General features: G+C 35.8%; 1 protein-coding gene across 1 annotated transcript; it reads left to right on the top strand.

Moving 5' to 3' along the window:
- Window positions 1-7,480: 7,480 nt before the first annotated feature.
- LOC136817188 (integrase/recombinase xerD homolog) lies at window positions 7,481-9,885 on the top strand. The gene is made up of 2 exons (XM_067073524.1): window positions 7,481-8,084; window positions 8,882-9,885. Exons 1-2 carry the CDS (start codon window positions 7,481-7,483, stop codon window positions 9,883-9,885), a joined length of 1,608 nt encoding a protein of 535 aa, XP_066929625.1.
- The last annotated feature ends 10,966 nt before the right edge of the window (window positions 9,886-20,851 follow it).

Genomic DNA, 20,851 nt, shown 5'->3' with positions numbered 1-20,851 from the left:
ACTTCCAGACTATATTCTGAGCCTTATTGGACCATTTTTGAACTTTTGGGATTAGCTATAGCTATCATTTGAGTGTAATGAATGGAAACAAAAGGAGAACCAACGTTTTTCATATTTTATACAAATTATATAAATTATTTGATGAAAATAAAACCTAAGTGTTTCTTTGGGCTAATAGCTTAATGTCAAAAAAAATAACCAGAAGCATTTTTGCTTTTTATTAAAAACTATATATTCGACCTTTATACTCACAAGAGGTCATCATCAGAGTAAAAATCTAATACAGAATGGCTGCGTTTAGACCAGCCTGGCATTTGTAATTGCTTTGAATTCTATTTCGTTGGCATTTGAAATGCCATTTTGAGCAAAGGAACCCCCTTTTCTGGCATTTCAAATCAAACAAAGGAACCAAAACAAAGAGAAAGAATGACATTTTTGATTTCTTTAAAGTATCTGCATGTTTTTTATTCAGTTCTTTCTATAGATTGTAAAATTTGCAAGATTTGCCATAGCCTAGCCCTACGGCAAAAAGTTTCAGTCTTAACGACTGCAGTTTTTGAGAAATTCCATGATTTTCATTATTTGATCTGTCAAAGTTAAACTTGAGGGAATCACCTTTTCAGTAATGACTCTATAAAGACGATTCCTTAAATGCCATTACAGAAAATACAATGGAAAGCTATTAAAATCGAATCCCTCATGAGCATGCCAAATTACAAATACCAGTTGGTCTAATCGCAGCCAATGAGGATTCTTAAATCAAAATTTACAGAAATAAGCTAACGAGCTAATTAAAATGTTATAAAAAGTTTCATTTAAAAACAATGGGTGGTTTTTCACTGAGACTGTCTGGCGAAAATCGATTAGCTGAAACAAAGAAAATTGATAGGAAAGCATTACTGACTCCCAAAACAGTTGTCAAAGCGTTTACAACCCTTTGAATTTGAAGAAAATTTTATTAAAAATCATCAACTCGCATATCAAGGGATTTAAAATTACAGCCTTCTAATGAACATTTTCTGTGACAAGATTCCTCGTCTTTTGTATCAAATCAATACATTTGAAAGTTTGCTCTTCACCTCTATCGGGAAAGAAAACACTTTTCCCATATGACCAATTTTTTACAAAAGAATCCCAATGCACATTCTGCTACTTTTATGGAAACCAATTTATTTAAGCTGTCTTTTTCGCTTAATTGGTCATTAAGCAAAGAGAGGTTTACCCCTCTCTTGGAGAACAAAAGGTTTAATGACCAATTTTCGACGTTAAATCTGGAATGCTGATATGAAGCGATCAAAATCTGATGTTAAGCACGAATCTTCATTGTATATTTTTTACAACCCTTAGAAATTTATGAAAAGGACCGTTGATGAGAACCACTTATCTATCTAGCGTAGTGAAAAAGCACTCAATGTGTAAAAATCTAAAATGATACCCATGGGACGCTAAATTGAGAAAACAATGAGACTAAATCGATAGCACAATAAAAGAGAGTAATTATCAAATGAACTATATGTCAATGTCGTAAAAAGTTGTAAATTTTTTAATTGAATTCGCGCGCGGACGATGCACTACTGGAAAATATTTTTATCGTTCAGGTAAGGCTTAACCACCGTTATTGTCTTTTTCTGAATAATTTTTTGCAGAACATTCATCTTTCACGAAGCTAAGAGGCCCCCTCGTGCCGGCAGGCAACAATAGTGAGGTTAAGTAAATGGTAAAATTACGACGACGAACGAAAATTTAACAGGCTAGTGAGTTTCAACCAATCAAATTTCGTATTTTCACTAGCCTATTACATTTTTCGTCCGTCGTCGTGATTATCCTGGTATGCTTAACCTCTCAGTAATGACAGCGTAGACAAGTGGGCGAAAAATTTGTGTAAAGGCCTGTTTCCATCGATCGCGCGAGCGTGCACGCTAGGCCAAAATTCTTAAAATAGATTTGGCCGCACACTCCGCGCGATCAATGTTTGATTTCCATCAAAAACATACTCAATCTGTATGTTTACATTTTTTTGTTTACTCAGCAGTTTTTCTCTTTCTTGATTGGTTGAAAAATTATCAATTGAGATGTGCGCCCCTGTATGCTCCTGTACGCTCAAGAAAGTTGAAAATTTTCAGCGTAGAAAAGAGCACAAAAGCGTACAAGAGCGTACACTTTTCGTGTACAAGAAAATTTAATTCGTGACGTCAATAGGCTATTTTAGGAAATTTTGCCCTAGCGTGCACGCTCGCGCGATCGATGGAAACAGGCCTTAAGAGAGCAGGTTTTTATGACACGGTAATTATCTTTTTACATTATGAATAGATAATTACTGTGTCATGAAAACCTGCGCTCCAATACGCTACTAATATCTAACATAAAAAACTTTTTGTGAAGGAAAGTAAAGGAGAAATTCCAAAAACCATCTACCAAGAATAAACTAAAAAGTCATAAAAAAAATTATTGGAGTGACAAAAGGGATTCAAAAGTATACACGCAGTTGAAATTCTGCATTTTAGAGTTGAAAATGTTGATAAAATATGTTACAAACTTGTGAAAAAAATTGAAAATAATTTTTTTGTGCATTAGGAGTAATGTTCAAGCTCTATCAATCTTTTACCTAAATAATTCAAAGAAATAAAATTATGACGGAATATTGTCGGATTTTTCATACCAATTTTGAAATACAGGCGGCAACGAAGCTCGCTTCAAAGAGACAATAAAAGGTAGATGTCCAGTCGTTTATATGTTCATGTTTCTATACAGTACTTGACTTTTACTTCATCCTCCCAACGTCAAAATCGCATAATAACACAGAGTTAGCAATTAACTACTTAATTAGTATGGGATGAGTTTGATTTGATAAGGAATTCAATTTGTTGATGAGGAATGTTTTTTAAATGTATGCTATCATTTGAATTATGGAAGTAGGGTGAGCTTTCGATTGGTATTACTAAATTGGCAGGCAATGTGTTCGATTGAATAGTTGGAAAATTAAAATTTTATGCGATGGTATTAGTCTGGGAGCTGTGGGAGGTCAACTATGACAGTCGTAGAGGCACGTGCAAACATATATCATCATGTAGCACTATGTCTTCTCTAAGTTTCCGAATTTACTTGTTTGCTGTCCGAAATTTTCTTGTAGGTGTCTATTTTACGGACCAGAATGCAAAAAAAGTGATATTTTTTGACGTCAATTGTGTTTACTAAATTATATTTAACTTCTAAACAGTTTATGGAATTCAAACGAAATTTTCCCAATCTGTTACTGATAAATAGGGCTAACTTTCAATAGCAAAAATATTGCTGTGTCCCTACCAGTTTTCATTTCCTGGTGATTGTGCAAAAGGTTCACCTTTTTTTTCCACTCCTACCGGCAAACGTTTTCAAAAAGACATGTTTTAAACTAAATTTTTTGACGTATTTTTCCATTGAATTGATCCTTAGCATATAAGTAAACGTTGAAAGTTTTGTTTCAAAAACTTAAATGAAACTCAAGATATTCAATTTTAAAGACAACCATGTATAATCTAGCTTATACTAGACGTCACCTGCGTTTTTTTTACGCCATTAACGTCTATTCCACTTTGCGACTTTTTCGAATGTTTTGAGCCCGGGTTTCCGGGCTCTAAACATTCGATTTTTTGACGTCACTTTTAATTTTCGAAGCTCATGCAGTAGCAAAACAATCGAAATTGCGTCAAAACACTGGAAAGGCTTCTATTTTTCGAAAATCGTCAAAGTGGAACTCGCTAAGAAACGTGATGAAAAATCCCGGTTTTTAGTGAGGTGCTCGCTATGTATAATCAAAAACATAACAAAATGATAAAACTGACGTCGAAAAACGAAAATTAAAAAATACAGACCTAGACGTCCAACTTGTTCAAAAATAGTTCAACAAACCATATTCAGCTTTCGTTTTTTATATTCTAGTATTTGGAGGATACCAAAACGCCGTACAATGTAATGCATTACTAAACAATTATCCCCCAAATATGCTTTTTCACATTAATAAGACAACTTTAGGGAAATTGGGCTATGGATTGAAAGTCTAGTGGTAAGAAATTTTCTAGGAGTAGAAAATCTGCATGAGGTGCAAAAAAGACGTTCAACGTTCAACGCCGTCAAGAGGAGGCTTTGTAGAGCTTTGTTAGATTTTCGAAAACGGTTTACAGAACGTTTTAGCGTATTGATATAGATTAGAGAGACAATTTTAAAGTGAAAGTTTAAAAGGCCCTCTTGCCATAACCTTGAATAAAAAAACTAAATTTACGCATGCCACAGTTGGCTTGCTGGTTCAAAAGAATGTACATTCTTCATAAAGATCAGAGTTCAAACCAGAACAAAGTATAATATATGTTTTGAAAGTTATAATAAGAATTCTTCGAAAGCAAAAATTATATTTGGGAAGAAGGTTAATTTTAACCCATCCAGCTCAAATGTTCCTGTATAGAAATAGTGACTTGGCGTCTCAAAGCTCGTCTAATGGTAGGAGATCTGCATGAGGTGCAAAAAGACGATGGTTCAACGCTGTGAAGGGGAGGCTTTGTAGAGCTTTGTTAGATTTTCGAAAACTGTTTACAGAACGTTGTAAACACACGCGTTTTAGCGTAAAATTTGCTCCTGTTGTATGGTAATTCTGCAACGGAAAAATATGTTGACAGTGCCAACCTTGCTGGGCCTTTACACCGCTTAGGCTTTCTTGTTCTTATTATTAAAAAAGTCTTCATCTAATTGAGGAAAAAGTGCAATAATCTATTGGCATTCCCATGTAATATCCACGAGTTACACGTTTTTTTTATATAAGGAAGACGTTTATAAGGAACTCGAGGCTGAAAATGGTCCAAAAAATAAGGAATTGTTAAGGAACTGCTCGGGCTGAGAATAAGAAAATAAGTTTTAAGGAACAGTAAGAGATGGTTATCCAAACTTAGCAGCTATGTAAATAAGGAACTCGATAAGGAACTTTGAGGCTGAAATTCTCGGTAAAAATAAGGAGCTCCAGGCTCAGAGCAAAGTTAAGGCTCCTTATAAAAAAAAACAACGTGTAATCCAAGAAGAAGAAAAAATAGAGAAGAAAATTCTCTTCAGCTTTTTCAATCATTTTTAATAGTTATTTTTATTCCTCACTTCTGGAGACTTTTAATTGAACATTTAAAAGGATTACTTGCAATTAAGATATATCCAGCCTTGTAGAAGTAGAAGCTAGCTTGATCATATGCGGAATTTCCGGCGGTTTGAAAAATAGCCGGAAAAGTAGATTCTTTTCGGCTCCGGCAGTTTGTTGCGCAATGCATGACGGGTTCAGAAGCGTACAAAAATGGTAGCTCGTAGCTAGCTGTTCCTCTCTCTTGTCAACAAACAGGTTAGGATACTTAACCACAGCTTTTATAACCTGAGAAATTCAAATCACAACATACAGCATGGATGAAAGACAAGTGACAAATCTTTTGAACAAAGTCAAGACTGACATAACAAACACTCTAAAGAATGAGATGAGTGGCCTCAAGTCCACTCTGCAAGAGACAGAAACTAAACTGCAAAGAACAACAGAGAAGCTCTCGAAGAAAAGGAAAGCTGATCAAATGTCTTTTAATAAAAAAGGACATAAAGACCAATTCCTTCATGAAACACAAATAGAAGACTTAATTGACGATTCCTTACACCACCTCCAAAACAACAACATTCCAGCAGCACGAGACAGCCTCAATCAAGGTAAGAAGTTAATTAAAGACAGGATTAAATGTATTTGTATTGCGGACCGAGATGGGTGGTTGACCGTACAACAGTTTAAATCAGATGAACTAGCCTCTGATGACGAGGAGGAGAAAAAGTTAAAAAAGGCCATCAAAGCTGCCTCCACCATCAGAGATAAACTCAAGAAATCAAAATTTGATTCAAAAGGAGACTCTCCTTCATCTTCGTATTCTACCTCGTCGACACATAGACCTAAGACCTATGATGGCACAAAGACCTTCAAAAACAAAATGGACGACATTGTTTGCTACAATTGCAAGATCACTGGTCATTACATTCAACATTGCCCCTTTGAGAGAGAATTTACCACCAAGGAGCTCCCAAAAATACCCCAACTTCAATTAGACAATAAGAAAGCATCTGGCGCAAAAGAAACAGGAAAATAATGAAAGGACAATTATTCTATCTTACTAACTTTTACAGTAACCTTTTCGTGTTTACATTTTGTCATAGTAACATAGACATAATTTGAGTTGAAGCTTAAGCCAAAGGATTTTGAATTTTGTTTTTATTGTTTTTGTGTTATTTTTTCCATATACGAGAAATTGATTTGTTTTTGAACACCTCAGGGGGTTTTCCCCGGAGTGCAGCCACATATTCTCAGTTTTAGAGCTAGCTTTGTTCTTGTTTACTTTCATTTGTTCAGGATACAATCTCAGAGACTGGGAGTCCCAAGAAGGCCAACAAGCCTTTGCAGCCGGTGGGATTAGACACCATGCAGATTTTTGGAAACATGATCTTAAGTCCCCGCCTCATGTTGTAGACATAGTGACAAATGGTTACAAACTTCCTTTTAAAGCCTACCCCCCTCGATTCTATGCTCCTAACAACAGATCGAGCCTCGTACATGATGACTTTGTGACAACCAGCATTGCAGAACTGCTCAAGAACAATTGCATTGAGGAAACCCAGTCAGTCCCTTTCTGTGTGAATCCACTAACAGTAGCAGAAAAACCAAAACTAAGGCTTTGCATTGATCTCAGACACGTAAATCGGTTCATCGATTTGAACAAGTTTAAATATGACAATCTTAGCACTGTAGCAGAGTTTTTAGAGGAAAAAGATTTTTTCATAACTTTTGACTTAAAAAGTGGTTATCATCACGTCCCAATACATGCAGACTTCAAAAAATACTTAGGTTTCTCATGGATCATTGAAGGTCAGATGAAATTTTTCCAGTTCTCTGTCCTCCCCTTTGGGCTCAGCAGTGCTTGTTTCATTTTCACAAAGTTGATGAAACAACTAATCAAGAAGTGGCGTTCAGAAGGGAAAAAATGTGCCATGTATCTTGATGACGGCATCTGTGGAGGGTCTTCCTTCGATGAAACAGTTATCCTTTGCAACGCCATTACAAGAGACTTGTCAGAAGCAGGATTAACAATCAACCTCAAAAAAATCTCAACTAACGCCTACTCGTGAAGGCATTTGGATTGGCTTCATTATAGACACCAACAACATGATGTTTCGAGTTCCTCAAGAAAAAGTAAGTAAGCTGTTACTCAACATCAATCATGTTCTACAACACTCCCATGCAACACCAAGGGCTATATCAAGGATTGCAGGCCACATAGCATCAATGTCTTTAGCCATTGGCCCCCTGACTAGACTCTTCACAAAACAGATGCACATTTTCATTGAGTCCAGGTATTCATGGGACACTCCAAAAATCCTATCTTTTGAGCTCATCAATGAATTGAAATTCTGGCTGTCTAACCTTGAAGACTCGAATGGTCTAAAAATGAGATACACACCTCAGGTAACAAAAATTGTGTATTCTGACGCCAGCAACAGCAGCTATGGAGGATTCCTGATTCAAGAATTAGGCCAAGTCATAGCAAGAGGTGACTTCCACGACCATGAAGTAGAAACAAGCTCTACCAGCAGAGAGTTGTTAGCAGTCAAGTATGTTCTTCAGTCATTTGCTCACCATCTCCAATCTCAATGCGTGCAGTGGCTCACAGATAATAACAACGTTCCCAGAATAATATCAACAGGATCCAGACGACATCATCTTCAAGAATTAGCCCTTGCCATCTACAACTTGTGTATCAGGAACAACATTATTCTCTACCCTATTTGGGTACCACGAGAAGAAAACAAGATCGCCGACGCCATCTCAAAAGAAAAAGACACAGACAACTGGAGTATTGATGATGAGACATTTGAATACATCCAATCGGTTTATGGTCCCTTCACTGTGGACAGATTTGCTGATAACATCAATAGGAAAGTGAGCAACTTCAACTCAAAATACCATTGCCCCGGATCAAATCAGGTCAATGCTTTTTCTATCACTTGGAAAGACGATTTCAACTGGTTGTGCCCACCAATCCGACTTATCGGTAGATCTATCAGATTCCTAAAAATGTGCAGAGGAAAAGGAGTGCTTTTCGTTCCCATGTGGCAGTCATCATATTTTTGGCCACTCCTGACAAGTGATGGCAGATATTTCAAGACTTTTATAAAACACTATCTCGTTTTAGATCCTTACTTCTGGAATTTTGCCAGACTATCTGATTCTGTGTTTGACGGTTTCGCCAAATTTCATTCTCTTGCATTACTGATAGACTTCTCCGGGGAAACCCCATAACAACCTTTCACTATTTATTGTTTATTGTTACTTGTAACTGACTAGTCTTGTAAACATTTTAAACATATAAGAAAAAACAACAGTATGTTGATCTGTCTCAATATTTCTCACCAAGGTTCACTTTACATCACTCTAATTTGCCTGTACCTATTCCAGTGCGTAGTTTTGAAACCTATTAGTGTTCAACCTCATTTTACATTATCTCAAACTGACACACTATAATGTTTTTCTATTCTTTCTTTCATGTGAACATTACATAAATGGAAAAATGATTACAATACATTCGAATGGCGAAGATGTAATTGGACAGAGTATCCTTGCCTAGTTGCAAAATACTCTACCCTTGTTGGTACACCCTCGTTGGTACACCCTCGTTGGTACACGATTATCCTTGCCTGGTTGCAAGACGCTCTACCCTTGTTGGTACACCCTCGTTGGTCTCATTAACGACATGATTATTTGCTCATCCCTCGTTGGTTCGAATTCTGGATCACAAATCACGTTCACTTTCAGGTATTCAAAATCTTTTTATTTATTTTTTCCATTTAGGAGCTGTTGACAATAGCATCTTTGGAGTAACCTCGAGTGATTTCACAGACCCTGAACTAAGGAACCTAGCTTCTACACTACCTGATCTGATTGAGAATGCCTATGCTAAGTCGACACTGAAGAAATATAAGCCAGCTTGGAACAAATGGATCAATTTCACAAACAGTTTTCAGGAGATTAACGCTTGTCCAGCCGACCCCCTTCATGTTGCTTTATATTTAAATCATTTAACTATTCGCAGAGAGAAAGTAGGCGCAGTAACATCAGCTTTTTTAGCAATCCGTTGGGGTCACATCAAGTCTGGGCTCATCCCTCCTACTGACCACCCTTTTGTTCAACTAGCTTTGGAAGGCGCGAAAAGAACTCTTGCCCCTTTTACTGTCAAGAATCGCAAAGACATTTTAGAGAACGAAACCTTAATAGCCATTGCCACGAAGTATTCACAATCTCACAACCTCTTAGAAGTCAGAGCCGTAGTAATGTTTTTGTTGGGTTTTTCGGGATTCATGAGGATCAAAGAATTGTTACCCCTGCAGCTCAAGCATCTTTCTTTCACCCAAGAGGGCATGAAGATCTTCCTAGAGATGTCCAAAACTGATCAGCTTAGGGAAGGGGAAACCATATTCATTAGCGAAACAAAGTCGATTGCCTGTCCGGTCGCTTGGACAAAGAAGTACATAGCTTTGGCGAACATAACAAAAGAGGATTTTGTAATTTGCAGGCTCGCCAAGTGCAAGATAGGCCATAAAGCCTTGGGGAAGTACAGCATAAGTTACTCAAGTGCTCTCGAAAACATCAGAATCCATCTTCCAGAAAACATTGACCCAAAAACGATAGGGACGCATTCCTTGAGGGCAGGCGGCGCTTCTTCTGCCGCAAACGCTGGAGTATCCGATAGAATGATTTCCAAACATGGTCGATGGTCCCTCGGCAATAGTCGAGACAGATACATCAAGGACAGTCACACAAAGCGATTCTCTGTCTCTAGAAAGTTGGGACTATAAACACCAAGGATTTTGGTTTACTGTATTTCGTTTCGATTTCGTGTTTGTCTTTGGTTCCTGCTTTACTTTTTTTGTTACCTCAGCAGACAAAAAGAGATGTTTCATAAGCTCCACATATTTTGTTTCCAATCATTATTTTCCCCCTTTTTATGTGTACAGAGGAATAGATAAGAAGCGGAATTTCCGGCGGTTTGAAAAATAGCCGGAAAAGTAGATTCTTTTCGGCTCCGGCAGTTTGTTGCGCAATGCATGACGGGTTCAGAAGCGTACAAAAATGGTAGCTCGTAGCTAGCTGTTCCTCTCTCTTGTCAACAAACAGGTTAGGATACTTAACCTAATCTTTTCTTTGTTTCTATTTCTTTCATGTCATTGATGCGGAACAATTGTATTAACGTACATGTACATACGCAAATACACACGGAATTGTCGATCAATCATAAACGAACGCACACAGAATTGTCGATCAATCATAAACGAACGTACGCGGAATTCGATCACACGATTAACCTATAGACTTACCTGATGAGACAATTTTCATATATTGAACAATTTTATGACAGACATTTATTCGGTAACTATCAGTCAGTCACACGCAGGACTAAAAACTTCCATGAAAATTTGCGAATTAGCGATACAGTGCCGGAAAAGATGATTCGAGAGGCAATACAGAACTGAACATGGCAGCTTCATTTTTGATTTATATTTTACTTAACGACCCATGGTTTTTTGTCCTGTCAAAAGATCGGTCAGATTGGCACAAAGAACCGACCCCTATTAGCTCGAGGGAGACAGCGTTTTTAGTCCAGGGAAGAGGCTCATTAGCTCAGGAGTCTCTTAAGCTTTATCGTATAATTATATAATTTAATTAAAAGCTGATCCATCTAACGACACCTCTCAGTACACACTACGATGCAAAATATTGATTTCCAACTGACGAAAAGAATTTAATTATTCTATTTGATGTAACTAATATATATTTGTTCTTCTTGTACTAGCAATTTTCACCTAACCTCAGCAGACAAAAAGAGATGTTTCATAAGCTCCACATATTTTGTTTCCAATCATTATTTTCCCCCTTTTTATGTGTACAGAGGAATAGATAAGAATTCCTTAATCCATTCAAGTCTGATTTTCAGAGGATTTTTCATATGCGAGTTACGAGTTACAAGTTACGAGTTACGAGTTGCATTTAGAACCACGAGTTGCGAGTTACTTTTTACAAGTTACGAGTTACGAGTTGCATTTTAACAAAATAAAATCGCGAGTTGCGAGTTACGAATTACATTTTAGCACACAAAATACACTCTTCTCGAGATGCATAAATTTATTGTTGTCCTCGTTTTCAAACAGATTTCATTGCTATGAAATTATACATTTAAACCAATTTAAATTCCCAAAAGGCAAACATTAACTCTAATACAAAAGTACTTGAAATTCAAAATGTCTCATGAGGTGTAAACAACACAATTATCATTGTGAATATGTGATTTTACAGCAATGAAATCTGTTTGAAAACGAGGACAACAATGAATTTATGCATCTCGAGAAGAGTGTATTCGCGAGCTGCAAATTAAAAGTACGAGCTGCAAATTGAAGGTGCAAGTTGCATATTAAAAGTGCCAGTTGAATATTAAAAATGCGAGTTGCAAATCTAAAAGTGTGATTTGCAAATTAAAAGTGCGAGTTGAAAATTAAAATCAAGTCTGAGACTGTTATCTTAAATAATAACAGCACAAAATAAAGCTTAACCTTTAGAAGCCGGAACACGTATACATACGGTTCGCGTATAGCCAGAATACGTATATATACGTTTTTGAACAATATACAATGTGACCCTGTTTCACTGGCACTGGCGAGCCGTATAAGCCGTAAAAATTGAGTCTCCCACACGGCAGTTTCAAAACTCGCATGGAGCGAATCTTTAGAATTTCGCACGTATTTCAAAATGTAAACAACAATGCAATGACTTCATTCGAAAACCGGCGGCTGTCACGCCAATTTACCCTCTACTTTGGTAGAAAAAAGACTATAAATCAAACCAAAATGCAAATCTTTTTGTTTATTTTCATAACTAAAGCCCTTAGCCATGATAATATGCAAAAAAATCTGGAAATTTCCTATTTTCTCCTTTAGAAATTGAGTATTTCCTAACAAGTGACGTAAATGGACGCTAAGCCGATTTTCATCATTTTTCCTGACCGACTAAGAAAAAAGCGAATTTTCCTGGGAAAAGTGTTGACTGTTCCTGAAAGACCATCCTTTTAGCTACATTTTTCAAAAAGAAATAGGGTTGTATCATTTTTTTTCCAAAAGTTATCTCGAAAGTTCTAGACCAACCCAGCCAATTCGATTGACTTCAAAATATGCCATTTTTGCCCTGATTGCCAATTATTTTGCATTCGATTGACAAAAATTTGGCAAATGTGGCAAAATTTGAGTGCCATAAATGCCAAATAAAAAAGATGTGGTGAATCCGGCATTCTTGGCATTTTTGGAACTTACCTCCATACGTCTCCATACAAAACACTGTTCCCACGAGACCTGTGTTCTTTTCGCTCCAATTTTGCCACTTTTGCCAAAGGTTCTGAAAAATAGAAGACCTTCCAATGCTAAAGCAAAACAATGCCGATCAGCAATTTGATAGTAGTTAAATATGGATGGTTCTAATTCATGGGATGGTTCTAATTCAATGCCGAAAGTGAGTGACACTACAGAAGGTGAGTGACACTACAGAAAGTGAGTGACACTCCAGAACGTGAGTGACTCTACGTCATTTTTCCTATCGGAAACACCCGTAAACACCGGAATTTGACCAATGAATGTTACTAAAATTGCAACACATGAGTCAAATTCAACACCTCCAGCACTACCTAAAGTGAGTGACACTACAGAATAAGTTCTAAGTGGTAAATAATTTTCTATAAAGGCCTTTTTAGTCTAATCATTCATAAGTCATAAAAACTGAGTACATTGTTGACAATAACACCATGTAAAGGATTTGATATATAGGTAATTTTATCAGCAACAAGAAACATGTGCAAAATAGCAACAATTCTAATTAAAAAAATAACCTTAATAAGTCTTATTTTTAGTTGTAAAAGATAATTGGAAACGTCTTCAAGGCATTTGATTGAAAATTCTTTAAGCGTTTATTAAGCTTGGACATTTTTTGAGGTAAGCAACACTGCTGCAAGTGTAAAAATCGAGTCAGGTATAAACAACTCGAGGTGTTAAAATAAAATTGCCTGATTTCTAAGCAAATCAAAATGAAATTCTCAAAATGGAAGAACAAACGAACATTAAATTCTGATGTTGAAAACGTTACTTTGATAAAGACAAGGAAGAATTTTTTATCATAACTCAACAACCCAGTGGACAACATTTGAAGTCCAAAGAAAATTCGTGAAGGAGGCTTGGAGGAGTACCCAGTGTCAATTATATTACTATTGTCCTAGCCACTGGAAACGAAGTGTTCGTAGAAGATGGTTTTTCGAACTTCATGAAAGTTGTTAAAGAAAGGGAATAAAAGATATGTAAATATTCAGGATTTTAGAATTGTTTAAATGAATGTAAAGATGCTCATTATTATACAAACGAATGTTTTAAGTTAATTTCTCAATAAATGAAAGAGTAAATGAGAAGAATCTTATTGCGAGACTGTATGTTTTATGCTAGAACTAGTTGAAACTCAAAACTATAATCCAAAAACCCTATGTGACACTACTTTGAGCTAAATTCGTAGAGGCAATAAAAAAGAAATAAGAAAACAAAAATATTTATTGCTCGATGGTAATATATTTCTAGCTTACAAAAACAATGTTATCATTTACAAGGATCAAATCTCATTCTTTCATTGCATCATTTGGAATTTGTCGATTAATTTAATTAGAAAGCGGCGTTTTTCAACAGCGAAATCCAATGCTTCTTCAAAGTCCATATCTTCCTCATCTCTAACCCTTTCCAAAGTTTCCATCACAGATTTATGTGTTTTATCCTTTTTCATTGCTCGAAGAAAAAGGATCTTGCATTTATAAATCTCATGAATTGATAAGTCAGTTTCTTGACATTCGTTCAACATGCTCTCCCAAATATTAAATGTTTCTTCATCACCTTGAGATTCTTCACTATCACTGGGCATGGGACTCGCTGTCTGTAAAGTCCTCATCAGACTCTTCTTCTTCTTCTTCTTCTTCTTCTTCTTCTTCTTCTTCTTCTTCTTCTTCTTCTTCTTCTTCTTCAGATTCTTCAGGGTGGGTCTTTGCAACATGTCGATTGTAATTGCTTTTATTGGAAAAGGTCTTTTCGCAATCGTCACATTCATACATCGTGTTTCTCCCGTTGATTTTAAACTCATTTAAAGAAGTAGCGCCTTTGCTTACGAATTTATATGCAAAACACAAGACTAATCCGATATCGGGTTTCTCTTTAGGATCCTGGTTTCTCTCTAAGATCTTTGTTTCTTCAAGGTTACCTAGACTTTATTGGTCCACGTTCGTTACTTGGTCCGGGACTAGCTTGAGAAATCTAGTCTTACTTGATCCTCTTTTGGGACTCAGTAGTCCTATACCTAGTGTCCTAGTCCTTGTTAGTCCCTTTTTTAGACCAACCAATTCTTATTGGTGCCTGCAAAGTAATCCCTTTTTGTGTTCACATATAGTCCCTTTTAGACTTCTATTGCGACTACTTTAATGGGATAAATTTTAGCGGGGATTAATTTTCGCGGATTTCGCGGATTTGGGTGTCTTCCGCGAAAATAAATCCCATTGGAAATTTGAAAAAGGCCCATCCGCGAAAATTAGTTTCCGCGAAAAATTTGAATTTTTTTGCAATCCGCGAAATTTCTATTTTTATCGTTTTTATTTCAAAAACAGTTTTGACATGAGAAACTAAAACTAAAACTTCAATTTAATTTTCTTATCCCGAATGTCTCTTCCGCTTTTTTACCAAATAGGCTATGAAGATTTAGCTCCGCACCATGGAAGTTCAAATTCAATTTTTGATAGTTGTAATACATATCTCCTCGCCCTATTCCAAAACACCCTCTTTTTTTCCTCTTAACAATTAGCGGGGGGGGCGTCTATTCGGGAGACAGTAACAAGTATATTAAAAGTCGACAAATTCCAAATGATGCATGCAATGAAAGAATGAGATTTGATCCTTGTAAATGATAACATTGTTTTTGTAAGCTAGAAGTATATTACCATCGAGCAATAAATATTTTTGTTTTCTTATTTCTTTTTTATTGCCTCTACGAATTTAGCTCAAAGTAGTGTCACATAGGGTTTTTGGATTATAGTTTTGAGTTTCAACTAGTTCTAGCATAAAACATACAGTCTCGCAATAAGATTCTTCTCATTTACTCTTTCATTTATTGAGAAATTAACTTAAAACATTCGTTTGTATAATAATGAGCATCTTTACATTCATTTAAAAACAATTCTAAATCCTGAATATTACATATCTTTTATTCCCTTTCTTTAACAACTTTCATGAAGTTCGAAAAACCATCTTCTACGAACACTTCGTTTCCAGTGGCTAGGACAATAGTAATATAATTGACACTGGGTACTCCTCCAAGCCTCCTTCACGAATTTTCTTTGGACTTCAAATGTTGTCCACTGGGTTGTTGAGTTATGATAAAAAATTCTTCCTTGTCTTTATCAAAGTAACGTTTTCAACATCAGAATTTAATGTTCGTTTGTTCTTCCATTTTGAGAATTTCATTTTGATTTGCTTAGAAATCAGGCAATTTTATTTTAACACCTCGAGTTGTTTATACCTGACTCGATTTTTACACTTGCAGCAGTGTTGCTTACCTCAAAAAATGTCCAAGCTTAATAAACGCTTAAAGAATTTTCAATCAAATGCCTTGAAGACGTTTCCAAATTCATCTTTTACAATTAAAAATAAGATATATTAAGGTTATTTCTTTAATTAGAATTGTTGCTATTTCGCACATGTTTCTTGTTGCTGATAAAATTACCTATGTATCAAATCCTTTACATGGTGTTATTGTCAACAATGTACTCGCAGTTTTTATGACTTATGAATGATTAGACTAAAAAGGCCTTCATAGAAAATTATTTACCACTTAGAACTTATTCTGTAGTGTCACTCACTTTTGGTAGTGCTGGAGGTGTTGAATTTGACTCATGTGTTGCAATTTTAGTAACATTCATTGGTCAAATTCCGGTGTTTTCGGGTGTTTCCGATAGGAAAAATGACGTAGAGTCACTCACGTTCTGGAGTGTCACTCACTTTCTGTAGTGTCACTCACCTTCTGTAGTGTCACTCACTTTCGGCATTGAATTAGAACCATCCCATGAATTAGAACCATCCATATTTAACTACTTTTGATTGGTTAAAAAATCGTTTGCCTTACAAACGCCGACAGAAAACTGCTGACTAAGCATCACAAAACGGAAATCATAATGGCGGCGTAGCGATGTACAAATTTGCCATGAAGCTGTGATCTTTTGACATTGAAATTGTAGTTTTGGCAAAGTTGGTGAGTATGGCAAATTTGGAAGTCAATCGAATTGGCTGACCATTTCAATAAAAACACGAAAGTTTTGCCAGAAGATTCCACTGTTTATCGCCTTATTTGTTTACATGTAGCATTGCAACGGCTTCTTTGATCCACAACCCGCTCAAATCGCGTTGAAATAGCATTATTCTTTGGTTTAGTCCCCACTATTTATCACAATGACCTATAAGATGAGCTAAAAACTGCTACTTTTGCCCTCAAAATATGAATGTGGAACTTTTAAGGCCTTTTAAGTAGCAGCCAAGGAAGAGCAAATCAGTGAGGGGGGGTTGAGAAACACCTGAAAAAAAAGGTTTACAAGGGAACAATGCACAGATTCATATTTTCAATTACCTACAATCTGGGCCAAAATATATTGAGAATTTAGCTTATTTCCTCGTTTTTCAAAATTTGGAATTCGGGCGAGAAAGTCGTTTTTGGGCTAATTGATAAATCTGATTGAAAAGGGTCTACAGGCGATAACATTTTCAAAAAGGGCAGCATTATCTCAAACTTCTATAGTGAGCCAACCAAACCATGATTTTTTATGAAACTTAAACAATGGACACAGTGGCCTTAATATTCTGTTTCTGGATTAATAATAGGTAAATCTGATTTGTTAGAAAATGAGAAGGTTTTTTTAAATTTGACAAAAGATAAGAATTATCATTTGAACTTTTATATATCCAAAAATATCAGGAAAGTAGACGAATGCAGTAGGGCGTTTGTGGTAAAAGAAAGAAATCAATTTGAGGGTAAGAAGGCAAGTACTGTGACACATAAACAGGACATTATTTTTTCTTCATAAAATTGATACTTCAAATTAGATATATACAGAAAGAACAATAACATGAATAAAAGTTTCGTCAAGATTCAAGTCTGTTTATTGGTCAGCCTAAGCTGAGCATTCAAATAGGTAAAATTTTCTTCCACTTCCAGTTCCATAAGACGGCAAAAAAAAAATCCGATTTCCCAATCTCACTTTGATTTCTAAACTTTCTTCCGATATCGGCTTAACTTTTTGGGTACTTTTAGCGTGCGTTGTTTTTACAGATCATAATGTGGTGTTTCAAGATGGCGGCTCAAGCGATAAGTCAGATGTGATAAGTCAGTGTTGTGCCAAAGTATTTCCAGTGTAAATCTGTTGCAAGCTTCAATTTCTGTCATTTATTTTTTTAACTCGGCAAATCAAACACATGATTTTCATCAAAGGGATTCTTTTTCTACATCTTTTGAAGGTTTAAAGCCTTTTGCTCAAGTTTTTGTTTATGTTGAATTTTCTGATACTTTTTATTGCTGCTTTTTATTAGTTTTTGCAATAATAACATATTTTTCTTGTTTGCCTCTAGGTGGGATTGATGGTGTATAATGACGTTGTATAATGTTATTGGAATTTGATAAAGTTTACAAAAGTACAGCTACTGTCTAAGTTTGATAAAGACTGGATGCAATCGTGCTTTTTTAAACTTGGTTTGGACGTGTTTGATAAGGCGAATCGCAAAAAATTGTTTGGTTCCCGTCATTTCTACTTTAAAAGGTGGGGGTCATTCGGTCGGTCGGTCGAAAATATTTTTCTTTTAAGAAGCAGCTACATCTTGTTGAAAGGGAATCCGTGTGGACTGATCCGAATTAAGAAATTGAGAAACCATGGATAAACTGGTTTTCGGTTTACTCTCCATTAGCATGCGGCTCGCTACTTCGATTTGAAAACTTGTAAACACAGATCGTGCAGAGGTCGACAGTGGAAATCCAGCAAAGCAGCGGAAAAGCTTTCCGACTCTCCAACTCTACCTGCTGACCGTAAATCAGGGTCGGTCAGATGACGGGAACCAAATGATGACATCACATCTCCTATTATTCGACTTGCAAAATTATGACAAATGGTCTTTGGAATTTGATCAATTATATTAATATTAATATATACAGTTCTTGTTGAAATTGATCAAACTATTTTTCACGCAGTTCCGGACGCAGATAGTGTTTTTTTAACCTTTTCTAACCTTGGCGCACGTTTTGACTGAATGATGGAATGGAATAAATGGCGATAACAGTTTATACATATCTCTTATCAGACTTGCAGAAAGCAGACTGCAGAAAGTTATGAAAAATGGTTTCTAGAATTTAATGAATTATACCGTCCAGTTACACAACATGCAAACTCTCATCACAACTTGCACAGCCATAACAAATAGATCCATCTGGTCTTCATTTAACATTGTTTTAAAGTTTGTGGTGGTGTGTGCATGTTGTGTAACTTGACGGTACTATACAAAGTTTATTTATGAAGACTGGATGTAAATCATGTTTTTCTGACCTTGCCAAATTTTGGCTTTGGACTGAATAGCAGTCAGTTTTTACGTACCTCATTGGCCTTGCAGACAACTGACAAATGGTTTCTGTAATTTGACCAAGTCTACCAAAATACAGTTCCTGTTGAAATGTTATAAATATGAACTACGTTTTGCAAAGATTTTGATGCAAATTGTGTTTTTCCGGAGTTTGCGCTTTGTGACTTAAAGTTTGTAGCTTGTTAGTTTAAAGTGTTATTGGAGTTTTATCAAGTAAAACAAAAAGTACAGTTTCTATGTATATGTGATGGATATCTTTATTTTGGTTCTGACGATTTGGCAATTTTCTTATTTTTTTCTAGATAACGCTTTGGTCAGCAGATATGGATATTGTCTACATCCAACAGAAAAAATGTATCATAACTGACTGGAATGAAATTAACAAAAAGTTTAATTACACTGTGTTTATCTTTTATTTTATAGTAATGAATTATAGCTTAATTGTTTGATGTCATAGAAACAGTGCTACAATGCTAAAGAAAAGTATACTTTGATGTTCTCGTGGGGGGGGGGTTGGAGGAGCTCTCAGGCTTGTTTTAAATAATTTCAAATCAAGTTATCAAATGTTTCACATTTTGTACATTATTCAAGTCTACTCTGTTTCAGTACATCTCTTACATCTGTTAACCCACTTATTAAAGCTATCTAGCTAAGCTCTATTGGCTGACCTTCCAGCCTCGGCTGGTTTATTACTATTGCATTCAATTTACAATCGTCGATTAGTTACTTACTACAAACTCCTCTACTGCAGCCCATCCTCTGGGGTTAGATTAATAAATCGACAACATGCTAAGATCCAAAACATTTACAGTAGTCAATTTCTTTTTTGAATGTGCAAAAAGATTCTCTGCGGGAAAACTTGTTACAGAAAAAAAAATTTCAAGGGTGCAATCATGGAAATCCGAAGTGCTAGATAGGAATCTTCAACCTTTACCAAGGGAGAAAAACTTGCCGTGAATATCACGGTGCATGAATTTTACACTGTGATGACAGATCGCCATTATATCGCCATTAGATCACCTTAAGATCTACGCTGTAGTTTGTCGGGATCAACCCAGCCTTTGTCTGAAATCCACGCGGGTTACGCGCTTTAGATTTGAAATTTGTAGCTTCATTTTCCCACCTAAGAGATTTCTTTTTCGCCCTTCCGGTCCTCAAATTCAAGTAAATTAAAGTAATCTTAATTTAGAGCCATTTTCAGCACTTATTAACGACAGACGTTGGTACAATCGTGAGCGCTATCAGAATCACAAAAAGGCAAGCTAAAGGAAATGGCTTCGAGTCTGATATTTCAATTTTGAAGTCAAATTTTTAGCTGGGCTTACGGTAACTTGTAGGTAAATTATTGTGCACATCATAATAAAACGTTTCATTTTACGACTAAGATTTACAGATACCTAAATGATAAGAAGCTCTCACGATCCTAACCCGTGAAATTTTGAAACTTAAAATTTATGATCTGTTCCGTAATCCGTATCTAAAGATGCAAACAAGCTGTTCTTTATAGTCAAAGATTTCAGGAGAATGGAAAAGATGAAATACTGTAAGTAAAAGTAAGAAAAACTTAAAAGAGTCCCCATTTTGGCTATTTTGAGCAACTGATGATGTCATTACAACACAATGACGTCATCAAATAATGACATAGATTTCCCACAAAGTGTAATTGGATGTTATGGACACACTTGGGAATGAAAAAGTGGTATCTGTTATGAAAAAATTAGTAAAAAGTAATATGAACTTAAAATGAGTCCCCTTTGGCCATTTTGAACAACTAATGAGCAGATGATGACACAACGACCTTTTTGACAGTTTAGTAATGCATTGCATCGTACCGCGTTTTGGTATCCTCCAAATACAAGAATATAAAAAACGAAAGCTGGATATGGTTTGTTAAAAAATTGTTGAACAATTTGGACGTCTAGGTCTGTATTCTTTACTTTTCGTTTTTCGACGTCAGTTTTATCATTTTGTTATGTTTTTGATTAAACATGGTTGTCTTTAAAATTGATTATCTTGAGCTTCATTTAGTTTTTTGAAACAAAACTTTCAACAGCGCTTACTTATATACTAAGGAATAATTCGATGCAAAAAT

The sequence above is a fragment of the Clytia hemisphaerica genome, unplaced genomic scaffold (genome assembly GCF_902728285.1).
Source record: "Clytia hemisphaerica strain Z4C2 unplaced genomic scaffold, Clytia hemisphaerica genome assembly, whole genome shotgun sequence".
Lineage (NCBI taxonomy): Eukaryota > Metazoa > Cnidaria > Hydrozoa > Leptothecata > Clytiidae > Clytia > Clytia hemisphaerica.
This window is presented reverse-complemented; position numbering and strand designations above follow the sequence as displayed.